Source organism: Botrytis fragariae, assembly GCF_013461495.1.
Source record: "Botrytis fragariae strain BVB16 chromosome Unknown tig00000061, whole genome shotgun sequence".
Taxonomy (NCBI): Eukaryota; Fungi; Ascomycota; class Leotiomycetes; order Helotiales; family Sclerotiniaceae; genus Botrytis; species Botrytis fragariae.
Genome location: NW_023500994.1, coordinates 574,512 through 595,867, shown reverse-complemented (window position 1 = coordinate 595,867; position 21,356 = coordinate 574,512). Strand labels below are relative to the sequence as shown.

The 21,356-nt window shown below is 43.2% G+C and overlaps 8 protein-coding genes across 8 annotated transcripts; 4 read left to right on the top strand and 4 right to left on the bottom strand.

Moving 5' to 3' along the window:
- Positions 1–827: 827 nt before the first annotated feature.
- On the top strand, positions 828–2,342 carry Bfra_008299 (putative mfs multidrug transporter protein; the record flags this gene model as incomplete). Its single annotated transcript, XM_037338662.1, has 1 exon — positions 828–2,342. The coding sequence occupies one exon, from the start codon at positions 828–830 to the stop codon at positions 2,340–2,342; it is 1,515 nt and encodes a 504-aa protein (XP_037191968.1).
- A 707-nt stretch (positions 2,343–3,049) lies between these two features.
- Positions 3,050–3,395, bottom strand: Bfra_008298 (putative ent-kaurene synthase protein; the record flags this gene model as incomplete). The annotated part of the gene is made up of 3 exons (XM_037338661.1): positions 3,050–3,152; positions 3,177–3,290; positions 3,358–3,395. 3 exons carry the CDS (start codon positions 3,393–3,395, stop codon positions 3,050–3,052), a joined length of 255 nt encoding a protein of 84 aa, XP_037191967.1.
- A 180-nt stretch (positions 3,396–3,575) lies between these two features.
- Bfra_008297 (uncharacterized protein) lies at positions 3,576–3,874 on the bottom strand (the record flags this gene model as incomplete). The annotated part of the gene is made up of 2 exons (XM_037338660.1): positions 3,776–3,874; positions 3,576–3,721 (listed from the first exon to the last, which is right to left on the bottom strand). The coding sequence occupies exons 1-2, from the start codon at positions 3,816–3,818 to the stop codon at positions 3,576–3,578; spliced, it is 189 nt and encodes a 62-aa protein (XP_037191966.1). The 5' UTR covers positions 3,819–3,874.
- A 1,899-nt stretch (positions 3,875–5,773) lies between these two features.
- Bfra_008296sa (putative cytochrome p450 protein) lies at positions 5,774–7,569 on the top strand (the record flags this gene model as incomplete). Its single annotated transcript, XM_037338659.1, has 5 exons — positions 5,774–5,857; positions 5,908–6,514; positions 6,605–6,689; positions 6,861–7,125; positions 7,228–7,569. The coding sequence occupies 5 exons, from the start codon at positions 5,774–5,776 to the stop codon at positions 7,567–7,569; spliced, it is 1,383 nt and encodes a 460-aa protein (XP_037191965.1).
- Positions 7,570–8,242: 673 nt separating this feature from the next.
- Bfra_008295sa (putative hexokinase hxk2 protein) lies at positions 8,243–10,023 on the bottom strand (the record flags this gene model as incomplete). Its single annotated transcript, XM_037338658.1, has 3 exons — positions 8,243–9,745; positions 9,797–9,876; positions 9,927–10,023. 3 exons carry the CDS (start codon positions 10,021–10,023, stop codon positions 8,243–8,245), a joined length of 1,680 nt encoding a protein of 559 aa, XP_037191964.1.
- Positions 10,024–13,253: 3,230 nt separating this feature from the next.
- Bfra_008294 (uncharacterized protein) lies at positions 13,254–13,811 on the bottom strand (the record flags this gene model as incomplete). The annotated part of the gene is made up of 2 exons (XM_037338657.1): positions 13,254–13,584; positions 13,753–13,811. 2 exons carry the CDS (start codon positions 13,809–13,811, stop codon positions 13,254–13,256), a joined length of 390 nt encoding a protein of 129 aa, XP_037191963.1.
- A 1,555-nt stretch (positions 13,812–15,366) lies between these two features.
- Bfra_008293 (putative hsp70-like protein) lies at positions 15,367–18,136 on the top strand (the record flags this gene model as incomplete). The annotated part of the gene is made up of 4 exons (XM_037338656.1): positions 15,367–15,874; positions 15,967–16,070; positions 16,124–17,495; positions 17,548–18,136. 4 exons carry the CDS (start codon positions 15,367–15,369, stop codon positions 17,775–17,777), a joined length of 2,214 nt encoding a protein of 737 aa, XP_037191962.1. The 3' UTR covers positions 17,778–18,136.
- Positions 18,137–19,773: 1,637 nt separating this feature from the next.
- Bfra_008292 (putative thaumatin family protein) lies at positions 19,774–21,136 on the top strand (the record flags this gene model as incomplete). Its single annotated transcript, XM_037338655.1, has 2 exons — positions 19,774–20,271; positions 20,321–21,136. 2 exons carry the CDS (start codon positions 19,774–19,776, stop codon positions 21,134–21,136), a joined length of 1,314 nt encoding a protein of 437 aa, XP_037191961.1.
- Positions 21,137–21,356: the final 220 nt, after the last annotated feature.

Here is a 21,356-nt window from a genome sequence, read left to right as displayed (position 1 = left end):
CAATCTTCGCAGAAGCGATAATCCGAGCAACAACTTCAAAATCTCGGTATTCGTCATTCGATTGGAGAAAATCAATAATAAATGATAAAGATAAGCTCAGTCAATAAGTCCAAATCAAGGTTATCAAGCATGGTACCTGCTCTGCTCTCTCCCCCTCTGTTGGAATCAGCTCCAGTCTCCAGTCTCCAGAATTGGAGACATCGTTGATATATCCCTTGACGATAAAGATAAGAATTCAATCCCGTTGTGTCTAGACAATCTTTTGAACATGGCTCTAGAACAGTCGAAAGATGAACGCGCCCAAATAGTATTGCATTTTCAAAATAGCTTTATCAATCCCTCATCAATCTTTTTAGTTCAAGACAGAACCAAAATATTCATGGACTCACAATCCACCATGGTGTTGAATATGTCTCGGTTCCAAACATATTCTTCATCTCTTGTTTGATCTCGAATTCAAGGTGTTCTTCAAAGATTGTAGATTTTGGCAATTTTGATATGCCGGGTTTTCGTCCTGCTGAGTCGGGGTAAGTATCGTCGTATCCCACACCTACCTAGGTATGCACTTATCCCTCATTTGGTGTATGATTTTCGTGCTCGGTGTATCAGTACAGAGTAGATCCAATCACAACAATGTCCTCCATTTTTGCATCATAGCGTCATCATTGAGCAACGTCAACTTCCTATAAAAAGAAATGAAAGACATCTCCAACGGATTGTTCAGATCCTGATGGAATCCAACCATATACAATACATCAAAATTGACAGAGTTCCCTTACTTCTCTAAATTTAACAAAGGGCGCTTTTGGGTAAATACCTACGTGATCATGAATCGGCCATCTCAACCTGATTGGTATACAAGCTCAACCGATACTGAAATACAAGTCCTGACATTTCGATCCGATGAGCCTTCTGATCCTCGCAATTTTTCTTTCTGGAGAAAATGGTCTATTGTGGGCAGCATCACATTGATCGATCTGACAGTCTCCTGGGGAGCATCTGGGTACTCACCAGCAGAGGAAAAATTTATCCAGTTCTTCAATGTCAGTTCCGAAGTTGGAGTATTGGGTCTCTCACTCTATATTCTCGGTTTGGCATTGGGACCGATGACATTGGCGCCCTTATCTGAATATTATGGGAGGTCTTATCTATACATCATTCCTTATGGAACATTCCTTCTATTTTTGCTTGGAACAGCACTCGTACAGAATATCGAAGGATTTCTTGTTCTGAGATTCTTATCAGGACTCTTCGCTAGTGTGACAATTGCCAACTTTGGTGGAACAATAGCTGATCTGTGGCCAAGAGACCAAATAGGGCCAGCAATGAGTATTTTTCTCTGGGCCGCAGTGTGTGGGAGTCCTTCCGGATATTTCTTGATGTCTTTCGTTGCACAAAGATATGGCTGGCGAGAAGTTTTCTGGGCTTTACTAGGGATTTGTGGAGGATTCTGGTTGATACTCGTGGTGGTACTTCTTGTTTTCGGGAATGAGACGAGACGTTCAGTGATTCTGCGAAGACGTGCAAATCGACTAAACAAAGCTGCCGGAAGAATCGTCGCCACGGTCCCTGTGGAAATGCAGAGCAAATCTTTGGGACAATTATTCAAAAACACTCTTTCTCGACCTTTCCGCTTTCTAGTAACAGAGCCTGTGATCATCTTTGCAGCGCTCTACAATGGTTTCTTGTACGGACTTTCGTTTCTCTTCAACAGTGCTTTCAATCTAGTTTTTGGCAAGATGGGTTATGGTTTCGGTACAATTGGTGTTGGTCTTTGCTTTCTTGGACTTATCGTTGGCATCAGTTTGGGTCCGTTTATCAATATATGGCAAGAGAACCATTATCAGAAACGAATTCGTGCAGCTGGAACAAGGGAATTGCAATCTGAAGAGGAACTTGATCCTGAAAGATTCAAGAATATACCCGAAGCGCGAGTCCAATTGAGCAAACTCGCTGCTGTTCTACTACCAATCAGTCTCTTCTGGTTCGCGTGGACTTCACCACCTCAATATCATATTCACTGGATTGTACCCATACTTGCTACCACGTTATTTGGATACTCTTTCTACACACTTATCTTGATGACTTATCTTTATGTTGAAGATAGCTACATGATATTTTCAGCGAGTGCTTTAGCTGGCGTGGGGTTGATACGAAATTTGGCCGGTGCAGGATTCCCTTTATTTGGGAAACAGATGTTTCTGAATTTGGGATATAATTGGGCGGGAACAATATTAGCATGTTTAGCTGTGTTACTGGTTCCTATTCCTTTCATATTGGAGAAATATGGTTATAGACTTAGAGCGAGGAGTTCGTTTGCGAGACAGCATATGGATAATTAAGATAATGATGATGAAATGAGTATATAAATATAGGGATATAGACAGGAGCATACGGATAGATGTTATTTTAATTTTTCATCATCAGTATGGATACGAAGTTTCAAAGCATGCGCTCTTTCTATACTTGTTTTTTCTTTTCCATTTACCAATACACACCAGCAGGCTCTTTTCAACCCTGCATTCATTGCTTTGCTTTGTTGAATTGATGATGTGTAAGCATATTATCAACATCACCCGCTCGAGCTCATCAGATCCAAGTTTCTCACCTCGATGATTTAGTTCTGCACAATCACATACTCTTATTTCACTTATACATTTGATCTACGTGATAATACTTCTGCCGCAAGAACCATGATCCAGAATTTCTTAATCCCACTTGGAAAGCTGGAGACTGGGAGACTGGGACTTGAGGCAAGATGGACACATTGTTACCGCTACCAGTAGTCAATTCGGTCGAGTAATACATAACAACTACCTATATACAAAGTATGTATCGATTGCTTCATGTCGGGAAATGATTCGAATTAAGTAGTACTAACGGATCTTTCAACATCCATCTGTAGATATAGATGATGAGACTTGGGCACGAGGACTAAAAGAGAGATGGAAAGATTTACGTTGAAAACTATTCTGAAGGAAGCCTCATACTTAGTTTCCTACTGGGTGTGTTTCATCCAGGTGCATCTGCCAAACCCAGCTACATCACTTCACCTAAGAGTCAGATCTCTAGCCACGTACATCTGTCCATAAAGGTTCGATGGACCGATATGTACTATTAGGGCGTTGAACTTCCATACACCTTGCGCCGAACTATTCCTTTCTGGTCGCAATCACGATATTGCTTGATTGAGACATGAGCGCTCATATATTGCGATGAAAAACAGGTCTTTCTTCACAGCAGCCCGATCGCAAACTCCCGGTTCATCACATTCGGTATCTTCGCTCGATCTATAATGCTCGCGAATTCTGGAAAATCCACACTGTCGATATTACTTTCAGCTTGGTCCCGAGCTACAGATCCATGGTCTTTGTTTTGTCGACAAAGGGTTGCATTTTTGTCAGTATCACATGTTGCATATAAAGTGGATAGAGGCCTACTTATCTGTCTTGAATACGAACGGCATACCATTTCTTGCATAACAATTGTGCGATTTTTCCAATAGAATCCTCGTGTTTTGATCGACTCGGAGAATAGAGAAGTCCATCGAGAGCATTGCAATTAGCGCTCATGTATCAAATTCGCCCCTCTTTATAGGTGCGAAAAGAATGTTCAGTTCCGTATTCTTCGATCGTTTTAGTTGGATCGCTGGCGAGACCGAGAAGATTTTTGGTTATAATTGATTTTACTCTATCATCTACATTAGCTAACAGCCCGGAATCTGGATGAAAATTAGCGACATACGATATAGATATGGCTGTGAGTGGAAACTTACCAGATCCAACCACTCCTCCGTGAGATTCTAGTTTCAATTGCATAAACAAGCCCACTTTCTCCACCTGTTCAAGGCCATAGGTTTCGGGATTTAATCCTACTATCAGGAAGGTAGAAGTGATCTAACCAGCTGATTAGTTGATCGATCCACACAAGCGAGATTTCAATGACCTATTTGTGAAATTTTCAGAATCGAAAAGGGAAAGGCATTAGGAACTCCACCGCTACTTTTACCACTACTCAAATCGATTCCATTCGGAAGATAGTTCTGGCATTCTCATCCCATCGAGTGCAATACATCACGTATGCAGCTGAAGCAGAAAGTAACTCCACTATCAATCCATATTCATCCAAACAATGAGCCACATGATCAAAATCACTTTGGTCTGCAAAAGCTTCCACAAAATGAACAATCGTTATTTTTCAAGTGACATACTAGATCTCAGAATAAAACCTCGCTAGTTTAGCTTTACTCAACACCATGAGTATTTTTCGTCCAGGATTTTTGTAATCTAAGATATAATCTTCTACTTGTTCGAGGAGCGATGGGATCAGAATCTCAATATAACATTAATGCATAACTCCACATTCCATATTCGCAACTCCGTTTCCAGAAATGCTTTGCCTATGATGATTCGCGTGGCAATTTCGTCTTGGAAAGGGGGAATATGGATTTCTGGCTGGATTCGCTATCATTCCAATGCTAGTGTAGTAGCCATAGTATTTAGAATTCCGTCGCGTTTCGAGACTCAGGCTGGCTAGCTTCTATCTGATGTTTGCGTATCGAGTAGATATTGGAATAAGAGGGGTACACGATGATATGGTTGTCATTGCTAGCAATCCTGTATCGTAAATTGAGGGAGAAAAGGCCAAGGGCTTCTTGATTTTATAGTTGAAGGGCTAGTTGGGTGGTTAGAGCTTTAGTATCACTGGCGATAAAGTTGAAAAGCGTGGAAAGGAGTTACAATGATGTTCTGAGATGGATTGACTATTTCATGTGTTGACGGTTAAGACAAGAATGTCGTTCTTTACAGTATAATCCCCTGGATATGTCCAAGTAGACTTTAATTGGAAAGTAAATGCTGTGGTTGGACAAGGAAATTTTGAGGACTTTTATGAGAGTCTTAAAGACTGCTTTGCAAGTTAAAAGACACATCTGCTCAGAGAAACTGTAGGAAATCAAGAACTGACTACTAGCAATAAATTACCTATACAGCACCATTACATCATACATCGACATCTAAATTCCCCGAGTATATCAATCCAGATCTCAAAATTATCAAAACCATAAACGCCTCAATTTCTTCAACTTCCTAGTGCGAGATTCCAGCCAATACATCTAATCCACCACCACGAATTCATTTTCAACCTCACAAGTCGGGGACTACCTTACCACCAGCCTCGTAAACTTTCTCAACGAGTTCTTATGACTTTCACTTTCTCAGCACTTTCCAAGATTGTCATATTTGTGTACCTATCACTGTATCTCACATCCAACTCCAGAGCTCTACTACCTACCTTATAGCTTTAGCAACAGAAGTTGCACATCTGGGGAGTTGATATAATACCTCCTAAGCTGTAATTTGTGGTATCGAGAATGCTAATATTTAGATTCGGGTATTTGAATACACAGTATCTTGAATGAAAAGGAGATAAACGACCCCGGTGATTGTTCACACCTAATCTCTGTGCTTGAAGTACTGGATAGATAACTAAGTAGATGGGTGAATAAGTGAATAATCCATCTACACTTATTAAACCCTGGCAAGTCCCGACGTTCGAAAGCCCGAGATATCCATACAGCAAGACTGAAATCTTTGAGCTGGCAGTGAAGATTAAATCTGTAGTCTTGTTTTGTCAAGAGCTTAGGTAGCTTAAAAGCCTTTTATATTTAGATCCTGAAGTTGTAGAAGATGACAACGTTTCTGAAGATTCGAGAGGTTTCCATTTTGAAACCGAACTGCGAACTTGGTTAAGTTTCTGGGGATATCTTGTTATGATGGGTATTCCATCTCTCCTCGGAGACAACATCTGGACTCAAGTTTTCACAATCTGCAGTCTCTCAACCCTCATCTTCCTACTCGTAAGTTCCCATTCAAAATTACCTGATCATTCCCTAACAACCCCATCCAGTACATCGTCTACTCCACAATCTCCAACCTCTACCTGCATCCGCTCTCCCCCATCCCCGACCCCTTTCTCTGGCGCGCCAGCCGCCTCCCCTACATCCTCTCTCTCATACAGGGCAACCTCGTAATCGACATTCGCAAACTGCACTCCCACTACGGCGACATCGTGCGCACCGCCTCCGACGAAGTATCCTTTGCACACGAAGACGTCTGGCACGATGTATTTACCTCCGTCGGCGGCCACAAGCCATTTCCTCGCGATCCGGTATTCTTCAAATCACCCCCCGGACAGGCAGAAAATCTCATCACGACCGTGGATGCCGATACTAGTATGTGCATGCGACAGGTAATCGGACCGGCATTTACGGATCGGGCGGTTGCGAAACAGGAACCGGTTTTGCAGACGTATGTTTCGTTGATGATGGACAAGATGCGGGAGGAGATCCAGAAACCCGAGAATGCGCACGTGGGCGCGCGGATGAATGTGGTGGATTGGATGAATTGGTGGACCTTTGATGTTATTGGGATGTTGGCGTTGGGAGAATCGTTTGATTGTTTGAAGGAGACGGCGAATCATCCGTGGGCGGTCTTGATATTTAATGCGATTAAGGGTATGTTATATTCCATTCCCTACCATCCAGTTGAAACCCCAAAACTCAAGACTGGAGTGCGATTGATATTGCCATTGCTAATGAGAACAGTGATGGCTCTCGCAGCCGCCACCCAATATTTCCCCGGACTGGACTCGCTAATCCTCAAACTCTTTCCCGCTAGCACGCGTAAAATGTAAGAAGGTCATTTTGCGTACGCGGCCGAGAAAATCCATCGGCGTCTGCAGCGTTCCGAATCGGCAGAAGGAGATTTCATGACGGCCATGCTTGATCCGAAAAACAATCCCGATTTTTCAAAAATGAGCATGCCTGAAATCGAAACTACAACTGCTCTTTTACTCCTCAGAGGTAGCGAGACCACAGGAACTACTATTTGTGGAATCCTCAACTGTTTAGTGCAAAATCCTCATGAACTTGCGAAATTGGAAACGGAGGTTCGCACGATCTTTGAGAAGGAAGAGGATATAACGCTGAGCGCGCTTCAGCAATTACCATTTCTGAACGCGGTAGTTAACGAAGGATTACGAATCTGCAATCCCGTTTCGGGAGGACTTCTCCGGATCGTTCCTCGGGGCGGCGCAACAGTTTGCGGACACTTTCTCCCCGAAGGCGTGAGTATTCTTCTCTTCTCTTTTCTTTTCTCTTCTTCCAGTTCCCTAAGTAACCTCTGCATCGATATACATACATACTAACCCATCTCATCTCACCCCTAGACCCACATCGCATGCAACACCATCGCCATGGCGCTCAGCGAACACAATTTCCACCACTGTCTCCAATTCCTGCCTGATCGGTATCTCCCCTCCCATCTCCGCCCCAGTGAATACACCAACGATAATCGCAATATCCTGAAACCATGGGGATTAGGTTCACGTGTGTGTTTGGGACGATCATTCGGACAGGCAGAATTGCGATTAGTACTCGCGCGCTTGGTGTGGAATTTTGATCTGCAAGGTGCGGGTGGGAAGGGGGTGAATTGGTTTGAGCTGAAGAATTATATTGTGGTGCAGAAGGAACCGATTTGGGTTGCCATTAGGGAGAGGGGGAAGATGTGATGTGATGTGATGTGGGAAGCGAAATTCAGATGGAGCGATGTGGATTGGATCTGGTTGTGGAGATTGAGAGATGGTGTGATATACTGGTATGCTATGCTGCAGTATGTCGGGAGGCTCTTTTGTGAAGACTTGATTGTCTTGGGATAGAGCACTTTTTTTTTCCACGGATGAGGATTGTGGACTTTTCTGGTGGTATTTAGATGCATGGCAATTCTGACGTCCATATCTAGACTATCTAGTTGGCTGAATAGATCATGATCCCATGTTTCCGTGTCCTAAAATAGTGACATCACTTCACTTCACTTCACCGAACCCCTATCAAATAACAATCATTCCATATATGAAATTTAATTTTCACTAAAGACGAATTCACAGATTCAAACAGCCAAAGCTCCAGGCCATGCAAGTGATTCTAGTTTGAAGTTTTTAGAAGATTCATATGTATGTTCAGATTTCCTACTAAATGATACTTGAAAAAAGGTAGCCACCTAGCAGCCCCTATGCCTAAACTATGTGTGTAACCAAAACCGCCCACCCCAACCCCTTCGCCCATCCATTCCCATCAATTCACCTTGATATTTTGTTTTTCCACTGTACTTGCTCTAGTAAGTTGATAAACAACCAATCAACCATTCATTTAATCATTTCATAACAAATCGTGCAGCCATTACTCTCAAATCGCGTTCTCTCCAACACCACCTAGCCTACTCCTTAAATCTCCAATATAATCTTGTTGTTGTTGCTTCTCCATCTTTGCCGCCACGAGCGCAATCAATGCAGCGCCGACACCAGATCCATCCTTGGCAATACCAATTCTGATTCTTCTCTCGCCAGCAGCTCCAACACCATCCATAGCTCTCAAAGCTTCTCTCATATGATCTTCAAATCCTGGGTAGAACTCAACAAGAGAACCGTCCACACCAATATCAATGACATCTTCCTCGTTGACAGCCAAGCCTGCTGTGTCAGCGAGTTTATTGGCAGTAGCTGATGCTGCATCGGCAATCTTCAAATCCTTGACATCTTGAATAATAGCAGCTGTTGATTTTGGTCCAGGGGCATCAGATTTGATGTCGAGACGACCAGTTTGGAGAACAACGGCACCAATTGCGACAGCGGCCAAGCGAGCTGCACGTTTGCCAATAGCATGAGCGATTTCCTTGACGGTTTGAGCATCTTCCAATGACGCAGCTGAGACACCGAGAGACTTCTCAAGTTCTTGACGAAGGGCACGAAGACCAACGCTACTGTCAGCTTCTGCGATCGAGAGAATAGAACTATCAACCGCCCATTGCTTGAAAAGAGGACCGGCTTCGTCGACTGTAGTTGTTGAGTGATAGTCGTTGTCTGCGGAAGATTGGTCTCTGAAAAGTGGAATAGTAGGGCTCTTGATCATTTGAACGAGAACAGTTCTGAGAATTTCACCCAAGAACATGCCAGAAACTCGCTTTTCGAACATTTGAATACCAGGGTTGACACTGTCCTTATCAAGGATTTGATCATAAATGGTATTTGGCAAAACTTTGAGGCCATTGTCGAACGAGCCCCATTCTGTGTTGACAACCATTTCACCAGTTGTCTTATCGAAATCTCCTTCCATGGGCTTAGTCAACTTCTCGAGCTTCTCAACATAGGCACCATTGGTACCAGTACCAAAAATTGCTCCGAGTAAGGTCTGAGTCTTTCCAGGTGAGGTATATGCTCTTGCCATCAATGTTCCAACTGTATCGTTTACAAGAGCAGCGACCTTCACTGGCAAGTGCAGTTTATCAATCTCCTTTTGTAGCAATTCGCAAACATCTTGTCCAACGGCATCCGCAATATCGAAGCCCTTTGTCCATCTAATCAAGGTTCCTCTGTTGATACCAATTTGGTGAACTGGGAAACTGAACGTGAATCCAAGTCTAAAGATATGTTCATCTCTGAAACCTTCTGGTGTGCTGACAGTATTGCGACGTCTAATGTGGGCCGCGAAATGGTCCTCGTGATGGGTCTTGAGGAAAAGTTCGATTTGTTTTGCCAAAAATGAAAAAAGGTCCGATGCGGTCTTAGCCAACATCAACTCCCGGGGTATCGCAACCTTTGATTGTGTAAGACTGAATGTGGTATCTCCGTGCAATTGAATTGAGCAAACTCGGAAATTGGTTCCTCCAAGATCGACCGCTAGATATAGTCCCTATTGATTCATCAGCTTTGTGCATCGGAAATGCGGGTCCACTTCTCCTACCTTTTCCGTTCCATTAGGAACTCCAGTCACGTATGTTGGAATTTGGCTCATGTTTGTTGCATTCTTTTCCAATCCCTCATCTACGCAGACGTTAATTTCAAGCCTTGAATTCGTTGGCAGACAAACATACTCATCTCCGCGACAAATTCAGCAACACCTCGTCGCACATCCTCGTCTGTGTATTCAAACTCGGCAGCAACGCGCTTTGATTCTGCTAATAAAGACATTTTGTGCGGTCTTGATATTGGCGCTTCTGTGGGAAATGGATGTGGTGATTCACAAGTTCCTTGATCCAAAACGTTGGCTCTAGGAGAGTAGGATGTTGGTGAATATGGATGGGAAGATCCCGAATAAAGCGGAGGGGTATCAGTGAATAAGAATTGAACAATCTACGTATAAAGAATTAGTAACAAGCAACAGAATCCAATAATGGCTCGTGATTGATTTACCAAGGCAATAGCCACAAAGGTTACAGAGGCTAAATGTATGAGGCTGATTGGATTTGGTCTCGAGACTTTGCGAGGTTTAAATAGGTTGGATTCTTTAAAGGATGCTGGTGTTGGTTTTGTTGATTGAGAAGGAGGTTTGGAAGAAAAGAAGTGAGCAAAAATGGAAGAAGAAGGAACAGAAGATTGAGAATATAATTCGGAAGTTGAAGGAATCTTCTTCCTTTTAGAATTGAAGTTGGTGGGCGGGTCGCCCTTTCCAATTGAGGACGTAATTTTGGTTAGGATGGGGGAGTTTATGGCCAACTTGGCGGGAGGCGGGGCAATTCAGATATCTCGATTACACACTCGTAACACAACCAAAGCCTGGGAAACTTTGGAGGGGCAGAGTTTGGAGTCGGGACCCAAGATATCTCCACTTATTTGTGAGGAATTCGATGATTCGATTGGTTGATATCAATGAGGCCCTCTACAAAAAAGGGCCGTCTAATGCGGTGCTAGTTGTGTTACTTTCAACCTCTTCCTCCAAGGAACAAAGGAAGAAAGGAAAAAAATGCACTTGAGGGGGGAAGGGGGGGTGAAAATGATGATGATGCTGTTTCTTTATCAAGACCCTCCTTGAAAAGGATTAGTTCAAACTCCGAGGGTTGAGAAAGTTAGAGTCTCAATTCATGAATGGTCAAAGGTAGATGCGTATAATGTATCGAGCAGTGAGAGAAAGAGAGAGAGGAAGCATTCGATGCATTAACAAGAGTCGATACAATTGGATCTTGGGTTGGTACGAGTGTGGTAGGGTAGGGTAGGTAGGTATGGATGACTATTTGATCTATTAATTCGATCGTGATCGTATTATCGTGTGATAGGTAGTAAGATTTGGATGGATGCTGCAGATAGATGGATGGATATCTGTCGAACTAGAAGAGTGCATGTACGGTATGTACTCTCGTGCAGTAAGTAGATGACAATTCCGAGTATAACACAGATTCCGTAATGAAAGCTTTGTTCTCTTATGCTCTCTTGTGCTCTCTCCCCTCTCTTGTCTGGGAACCCCAAATGATGGTGGAGGTGGTGGATGCGATGCAATTGAATGGTCCTTCCTTGCTTTTTGCTAATGAGGAGAGAAGAATGATGGAGTCTCCGAGATTTCGCGGAGAATAGAATCTTGCTTGCACCGTTCGTGGAGAAGAAAAAAGTTTGAAAATTCGTTGAATTGTATAGAAGTATTGTGACGTCGTAATATGCAGTCGATACCTCAAGAATGGAGAGAGAAAAATCGAAGAAACGAATGGGGAAGCTTGATTGATGCAGGGGACGAAGGGAAGGTGCTTTTCTCCCCTCGGTCAAATGATATCTCTGATTAGTATTGGACAGCTGTTGATATCGATATCATAGAAGTTCGAGACCTTTTGCCATGCGCATCGACCCCTTCATCACCATCGGCAAAAAAAGATTATGATGTCTTCTTCAAATTATAACTGTCCTCGGTATCCCCTGTATATAATTTCTTGTCTGGATTTCGATTTCGATTCTGATCCCGAATTTCTTCTTCGCTTTCCTTTATATCATCAGAACTACTCGTAGGTTTGGCTGATCGATCGAATCCTAGTGGCTGGTATGATGGTGACTTCTCAAGTTTCGGTTGTGCTGTAACGTGTACATGAACATTAACCACCACGTTTGGATGGAACGAAAGGATATGTACAGAAACGTATTTCAGAATGATTCCTACACACATTTGAAATGAATGGCACCTATGCTTTGAGGACTCAAATGGAAATTTACTACACAATTCTACATTCCTTTGCTGAGGATACACCGGAGCAATTAAGTATCAAAGATGGGGAAGTTTGTTGAGGACGTGCCTCCATTCACACCTGACAGAACATCAGAGCTCAGATTCAAGTGTATGGAATCTGTCGCATCTGCCAACTGGTTCATGAATTTCCCCAGGAATTCATAAGAAATATGATGTAATTTTGTTTCATCAATACATAGCATAGTCAGTTCTAATAAGCACATCGACGATTTAACATCACAATGAATGATATCGAAAAGTTGGGATAACCTGATGAGAATATGGCTGTTCCTCTCGATTCTGTGTTTCTATAAAGTACATGTATCTTACTGGACACATATCTCAAGTGTTATTGAGATATGTTATCTTGAAATCGATTCCAAGACTGCCTCGACATTCTGCTGTCCGTTTCCAGACTATCATTGAGGCGTACACCCCTCAAACTCATGTTGATCATCCTGCAGTTCGTGTTACACTACCATATATGTTGATCATGGCTTTCTGAAATCAACAATAATTAGACGCCAGGTCAGGGGTAAATTGCAGATCGTGAATCGTCAGCAAGGATCGGATATTCATGGAGTTACAGGTTGTTCAGATTGTATTGCACCGTTGCCATGTCTAATTTCTGGCCAGGTAGGTATCGATTTTGCCTCGTAAACATCACAGAGTTATATCGGTTGTCTAATCTCGCCAAAGGGACGAAGGAGAAATCTTGCCTTTTCGTTCCGCAAGTGAGCTTGCAATACATTACCATGATTCCAAGGTGTACTGGAAGTTCGAAGTTCGCAGAAGAGTCATTGGACTTCCTCATTGGATTTGATCGTGAATACCCTTTCTTTGTTGCAGAGGCAAAGCATTAAGCAAACAGAAAACTGCTTCAAGTCTTACGATTTAGACGGGTGCCGGGTTGCCGAACCCTCTCCTGTGAAACCCTACGAGTTGAGAATCGATTGCGCCGCTCTCGCTGCCGGTTTCCGAAGGTCGGTTCAGAAGGACATTCTGATCACTTCCAAGTGATACCGCACGATACGGATAATAAGGGAACCCTCGCATCATTCATCTCCTTGCGAAAAGCGCCTTGGTTATTCCGGGTGGGCACGATGGGTTGATTTGATTGTTGATGAAATTTCCATATGATGTCAAAATAATATGGAAAAAATGTTGGATTGACTTCATCTCATATTATCCTCTTGCCAGCTCGTGTATACTTCTTCTATCTAGTGCTTATCCCATGTGTTGGTGATTCCCACTTCTTCTGCTCGCCGTCGATTCTTTGTTGTTCATGCACGCGCTGAGAATTCGTATGATTGCCAATGAAAGATCTGATGTACATGTAAGATTTGGAACGCATTAGAGTGCAAGATTTCATACCGAGGTTTTGCATCGGCGAATACAAACAATTCCTCCTTGATGCTTCAGAGCTTTCTTGTGTGTAATCATTCAAGGTTTGAGATTTTATATCTATCTCCCTAGTGCACCAATCATATGGAATGTCAAGGGGGAGAGTATATGAAGTTGGGGGCGGAAAACCAACATCGTGGGTTCTAGATGGTCTCGTAAATTGGTTATGATGTATCAAAAATTGCAAGGCCAAGACGGAGACTGAGATTTCAAAATCGGTGAGAGGATTGAAGGGTGGGAAAGTCCTACAGACCTACATACTTGTTGTACCTACAAGAAATCCCAAAATACTTTCCCTTTGTATTTTTGACCTTTTGACGGTGAAGGAATTGAATAAAGTCTTGGAATTTATCTTCTCAAGGCAGATCATTCCGAATAATAGAAAAGGGAAAAAGCCCAACTTTGCATTGCCCAACATAAAGTATATTTCTTTCTTTCTCTCCATAGCAGGGACTCAAGTCGAGGCTGTGCCTCGATGTGCTTAAGTAATGTTACTCAGGTAGGTACGGACGGGTAGCTGGGGAGATTTCCGGTTTGGATTCCTTTGATGGGTAGTAGGTACGCTCGGTACGTTTAGATATATGTTGATGAGGCTGAGTATTGTTTTATCTCCTCCATAAAGCCACCGGTGTAGGTTCATATGCATCAGTACTGGCGTTGTTGTGCTGTGCGACCAAAAAAGAGAGAGACGCCTCGTTCGTTACAAATGTCTATTCCTACTTCAGAAAGGGAAGGAAAAGGGAATCCATTTCCCGCTGCAACCACAACATATATATATATATATATATGTATATATATAGGTATGTAAAAATCAACCCATCTGTTTTGTGAATGCTTCTCAAGTAAACTATGATTTAAATCGAATCCTTCTGTTTTGCAAAAGGACATATAATCTCGGACTGACCGGATATTTTGACGGTTTTATGTGGCTGCCCCCTTTTACTCCTCTCGTTGCTTTTCTCTTTCGATCGTGTCTCTGCTTCTGTGTACTCCGTCGGTATGCATACCTAGACGTACCTAGGTACATACAATTTCCAAACAGGCAAATAATAAACAACCAGCAAGCAATCCCTACTTACAGTCCCTACTCGCTATTGAAGAACAAAGCGAGCCTGAACCCGCATAAAACCTTAGTTGACTTATTACTGCTGTCAGCATACCATCGAGAAAGAACACATTCACTATCCATTTACCACCGGCTTCCCCCATCGCCCATCGCCCTCCGTTAACCTTCCACTTTCATCGATTCATTCCACCCATTCCACCAATTCCATCTTCTCATCACCCAACAACCCATCCCACAATCCACCCACTACCACCCACTGCCACCCACTGCCACCCACCACCACCCAACCTTACTCTCCTTCCCTTACTTGACCTCTCTACGATACAATATTACACTTCATACCTCCCTACGTACTCCAAATACCCCAAGTGTTGCCTCTCTATCCAATCTTTCAATCTTTCAATCTTTCAATCCTCCAATTCACCAAATTCGTTGTTCGCATCCCCATCTCATCAACAGACCTACCTACCGAAAGATCCATTTTATTTATCACGTATACACAAACTCCACTCGCTCACCCACTAGTCCTCAATAATCATTCATACCTACCTCCAATATTACTATTTGACTCAGTAGGACTTTATTTTATTTTAATATCCCGTTCCTGCAGATTTCATGTCATCCGTACACTTTGGACGAGAAATCCTTCCGACCAGGTCAAAAAGAATTTCGATCGACTCAGCCCCAAGTCGCTAGGGAACTAGCGACAAGTCAATAGGTTGGCTGACACCGGCGACTGGATATCCATCGCATTTGAGATACGATTACGATACCATTTCATTCCTCCTTCGTCCTTCGCTTTCTACGACTTTTACTTCTTTGAGAAGTTTTCTTTAAAATACCACCCTTCGTAGACCTTATGAGTTCTATGAACGCCCGCTTCAAAAGCCTTGGGTTCGGTTCCAAACGTAAATCAAGTGCAAACAATATCTCAACCTCTATCCCGCAGAACCCCACTTCCACTGCCTCGTTACCACAACTCGCGCAATTACCCGGACAGCCTGCCCCTACTACACAAACTGCTTCCTCTTCCACCGCAAGCTTACCTATGAATCATCAGGGAGGTGCTGGCGTAAGACCGCCCAGCTACTCTAATCAATATACTCCTGTTGGACGCACGACGTCTCCCATGGCTCAAGGTACTCCACGAACCCCTCCTACACAGATGATGGGCGGACCACCACCGATTAACACAGCAGCCACCGGTGGTTATCCTCCTCAACAAGGAGGTATGGGAGGACCTCCTCCTCCAGCTGGGCCACCTCAATACAATCATCCTCCTCAGTATGGTGCTGGAGGAGCACCGATGCAAGCTGCCGGCCCTCAGTATGGTGCAAGGAATAATGCGGTAGAGGTCGAAGGCGCTGGTAAGAGTAAGGCACAGCTCATCGTCGGAATAGATTTTGTAAGCATATTGTGATCTCTCCCGGAATTCGCATAACTAATTCACGACTTTTAGGGTACGACTTTCTCAGGTGTAGCCTTCGCTTTTGCGACCAACACCGAGGCAAAAGAAGACATTATCACCGAATGGCCCGGGCGGGATCATATACAAAGCAAAAGGTGATATATGGAAATTGGCTGTTGAAGATTCATAAATAAGCTAACATCTGTAGATTCCCACCGTCCTTTACTATGATCAATACCAGAAAGTCGTTGGGTGGGGTCCTGATATTGCAGATGCTTTGGCACCAACTGGTTACCCAAAGCCAGGTGTTCAAAAGGTAGAATGGTTCAAGCTTCAATTGATGCTATCCGGAAACACATATATCGATCCCATCAACCTTCCTCCCCTTCCACCAGGAAAGTCCGAGATCGACGTCGCAGCAGATTACCTTTTCAAACTTCGACAAGCAATGAGAAATCAATTACAAAAGACTTTAGGAGAGGTGTTCAATCGAGAAGAAAGAAATATCCGATACTACCTTACAGTCCCCGCTATTTGGAATGATGCTGGAAAAGCTGCAACCCGAGCTGCTGCCATTCAGGCTGGATTCTTGAGGGATGAGAACGATAATCGATTGACACTGATTACAGAACCCGAAGCTGCTGCTTTGTTCTGCTCAAAGGCTGGTCTCTTGAACCTCAAGATTCATGACGCTGTACTCATTGTTGATTGTGGTGGTGGAACTGTCGATTTGATTGCGTATGAGGTTGAGGAAGAGTCACCATTCACGGTTTCCGAGTGTACGGCAGGATCTGGTGATTCTTGCGGATCTACTGCATTGAATCGAAACTTTAGTAATATCTTACGAACCAAGATCCGAAAGATGAAGTTACCCGAAGGTTCGAAGACAGCCGGAAGAGTGTATGCGAAGTGTATTATGGACTTTGAGAACAGAATAAAGGCAGATTTCAGAAATAACAATCAGAAATGGGCAGTGGACGTGGGAATTGAAGCAGAGTTCCCCGAGGCAGGAATTGAAGAGGGATATATGACTTTCACCAACGAAGAAATTCTACAATGTTTTGAGCCAGTCGTCAACCGAATTCTGGAATTGGTTCGCAACCAAATCATTGCAATTCAAGCACAAAACCGAACACTCCAGAATGTCTTGGTTGTTGGTGGTTTCGGTGCATCTGAGTATCTTTTCCAACAGATCAAACTTCATGTACCACCTCAGTTCCAAGCTAAGGTAGTTCGTCCTATGGATTCAGTAGCTGCTATTGTTAAGGGTGCCGTTACTGCTGGTATCACCGAAAGGGTCATTACATCCCGTGTAGCTCGTCGTCATTACCTCATGGCAACTCTGCAACCTTTCAAGGAAGGACATCATCCAGAAGCTTACCGTGTTCCATCCTTGGATGGTAAGGATCGATGCAAGTTTACTCGTCAAATTTTTGTACAAAAGGGACAAAGAGTCAAGATTGGTGAGCCAGTCAAGGTATCATTCTTTAGACAGGTTGCACCGGGAGCAACTCTGATGTATGAGGACATCTTGTATGCTTGTGATGATGATGTTTGCCCGGAATACACAAAGGATCCACGTAAGTTTCTCTGTAACCCGGTATATCCTAGTATTTACTAACATATCAACAGGTGTCAAGGAAGTTGTTACTCTTACCTCGGATCTCTCTCGCAAGAATCTTGAAAAGGATTTCGAGAGAATGGATACCCACAAGGCACATTCTACCGAGTGTACTTTGATATCTACCTCACCCTCGATGGATCCGAATTCAATGCAGAACTTGTTTGCCAAGGAGAAGTCATGGGCCGTTGCACTTCTAGATTCAGATAATCTTTCCTCTCCATCAACCATAAAAAAATAATAAGGATTGGATTCGACGAATTTCTTTTTTTTACTTCTTAGCGTTGTTCGATATCGGGTTACTTACAGTAGCATCACAATTTGCGATGCACGGCGCTGGAGTGTAAGGAAGCAATTTAAGATTTGATAGCAGAAAGCGTTTCTGCAATGATTTCATGACGAACTGGGGAGATTATTGAGCAAAGAAGAAGTGCCTGCCTGGGTCGACTGATGAGGAGTGATCAGATCTAAAACTAGTGGTGAGATTTACATGATGGATGGATGAAAATTCAGTCGTTTGGATCAGATGAGGTTATTTTTTCTAGCAGAATGGATGATTTTTTGCATCTTAATGATAGGGACGAATGGATCCATAGTTTAGAGAGTTGATACGATACCTATTTGCTCATTTTGGTCTGTAGTTGGTGATAAATACACGACTATTGAAAGATTGAGATTTAGAATTGCAAATGTGGCTGGGTGATGCGATGTCTCTATAATGATTTCAGTATTTAGGTCTCTATCGAATCAAATCCATCACAGTGGAACTACATACATATCCTTATACTCCTCGTAGTATCCCTAAGCCCTACGACTAGTCGTCCTCCCTTGTGACGCTTGTGTCTCGGTATCGGTAGCACCCGTGAATAGTTTCCTTCCCTTCCTAGTAACCGCCATCACAATTACCGTTTTCCGAAAACCATCCAATGAGACCATCTAAAATGGAAGGCACTAATGCCATCGTACCTGACGTTTTACTACACTAAGTCGGTATCAAAGTAACAACAATACCTAGATAGATTGAAATGAAACTTTTTCACTGTGTACATACACACTCACCAACCATTCGTTATTCTTTAATTCTTTACAATTCTTTACACTCTTTTGAAAACACTTTCTTAAACATACATTCTTTAACCACGCTCTTTTACACCTACCTATTTGTATATTTATAATTCATTCAAGAGCCTCCACTTGAGCGCTTACCTACATACATTCTTTTTACTTGTAGTAACCTTTCTTGGGGTTAAAGCTTTTGCAGGTGGTTAACACATCATTCCACACCTACCTAGCAGTATACGTACTGGCTGGCTCACATACTCCCATTCCAAACCCTTACAAGCTCCCGCTGTCAAAAGAACTAAACTTCGTCCATAAAGCGTTGAGGATTTGAGGGTTGGGCTGCGGTGTGGAGGGACCGTACGGAGGGATAGGAATAAGGATAAGAGGGGTCAAAATCAAGATTTGTATCCTGGTCGTTTCGTGCGAAGACGAGGAATTGATATTTATAGCGGTCTTGCAATTGGTACTTTTATCCCACCCTTTCGAGTTCATAAACGAGTATTCGGAGCCAAGGTACTCGGATACGTCATTTTCTTGTTTTTGAAGGTGCGATAGGAGAGGATACTTGGGTATACGATACGTAGGATATATACTTTGTGATTTGGTGGAGGGGCAGTTTTTGGAGGGCTGAAGAGGGATTTGGATGATTGATTGATCGAACGGCTTTTCTGAGTATTATTGAAGGGTTCCTGCTCCACTGCCTGTTTACCTGGGAACTTTCGTCTGGGGTTTATTTACTTGACTGGTCGTCGGCTTTTCTCCATAATTGCAACATTGAACTCTGACCGGAAAAATTGGACCTGGGAAGTTTGGTCTTGGTTCAGGAGGGATTGAGTGATTGGTATGGAAACGATTTGTTTGGGAAGTTTCTAACCAACCATATCCGTTCATATCAGATCGGAGGAGAATAACCATATCAGACGAAACCAACCAGGCTAATTCAACCAAGTCGAAGAAATCTTGCTTCATCTTATCCACGATATCAAGGAATAATCCGTGGCGATCCAGGATCCTTGATTCTATTATAACTTTAACTTCCTCTGGCTTGATTTTGTTTGTTTGGATACTTTGCCTTCTTTTTCTACGAACTTGTGTTGAGATACAAATTTACGACTGTGAATGCGAGTCACGACCTTACGAATTGAACGATAACATATTTTGAGAACAAATTCATCATGGAGTGCGAAAAAGCACAGGATAGGATGAGTTCCACCAAATCGCATCGATCGCGAAAATCCTCCTCAATGTCCAGAAAACTCCTGGCTGCTAGTATCTGTCTTGCTATACTTCCTATTGCAGATGCTCATACATACTATCGCAACAGAGCTACCTGGAAACCAAACTGGGACCCGAATCGACCTGTTCGAAAAGGTCCTCCTAAGAAGAGAGATGGCGCAATTCCACTAGTAATAAGCAACATGTGTCCTGAAACGATATGGCCTGGAGTTGGTACTCAAGCGGGAACTGGTGCTGGAGTAGGAGGATTTGCTCTTCAAACTGGAGAGAGTAAGTCCTTGTCAGTCAGTGCCGATTGGCAAGGAAGAATTTGGGGACGCACCAATTGTAGTTTTGCGGTTGGGGGTGATGGAGCTAGTAATGCTGCCGGAAATGATGGTTCTGGTTCTGCTTGTGTTACTGGTGATTGTGGTGGTCTCTTGGATTGTTCTATTACTGTAAGTTTGTTCAATATTATTACATGCGGATAGTTACTCACTGTTGTAGGGAGAAACTCCTGTTACTCTAGCAGAGTTTGATTTGGCGGGAAATGGAGGTTCTCAGACTTTCTACGATATTTCCCTAGTGGATGGCTACAATATCCCTATGGGAATTATATATATTCCTGGTGATAATGCCGCACTCCAGGCCATTCCACCAAATCTTGTAAATGCCGCTTGTATTGCCTCAACCGGTTATCTCGCGCCCCCAGCTACCACAGGTACAAATGGCAACTCCTCAAATTCCACTTATCCCATCCCACTAGAGAGCAAAGTTACCAACGACGCAGCTATGAGTTGGTGTCCATGGAATCTTCAAAAGACTCCACCCGACAAACCAGGAGATGGCGTCTACCCTTACCCGGACGACACCATCCAACGTCCAACATTCGATCCCTGTCTTTCCGCCTGTGCTAAAGATAACAAGCCGTCAGATTGCTGCACAGGTGCTTATGATCAACCTCAATTATGTCCTCGCAATGACTTTGCAAATGCGGCAAATACTATCTGTCCAGACGCATATGGTTATCCGTTTGATGATCAGACATCCACGTTCGTTATTCCTACGGGAGGTGGATGGGAAATTGTGTTTTGTCCAGTAGGAAGGAGCACGAATATTTTGAAGGTATTAGGGGATCAAATGAGGAAAATAGCTAGTGAGGGAAAAGTTACAAAGGATATTATTGAGGCTGCGATGAATGAGACGTATATTAATGAAATGGCGGTTAAGAGTACGGCGGGAGAGGGATTGTCGGAAAAAGCGAAATTAGGGAGCTGGGGAGCGTTGGTGGGAGTGCTGGTTTGGGGAATTTGGTTGTGTTGATAATTTGATGATGGAAGGGGAGTGGATAGAATGGATTAGATTGGATTGAATTATTGGACAGGAGGATGGGAATGGTAGACTGAAGATAGGGAATTATATGAAAGGGGGGGTGGTAAGATGGGAGATGGGGATTGCATGTTATGTGGCGTTGAGATACCCTTATTATTGTGTACTGGATTGTTTTATTTGCTTTCGTTGGGTAGAGGGATGGTATAAGATA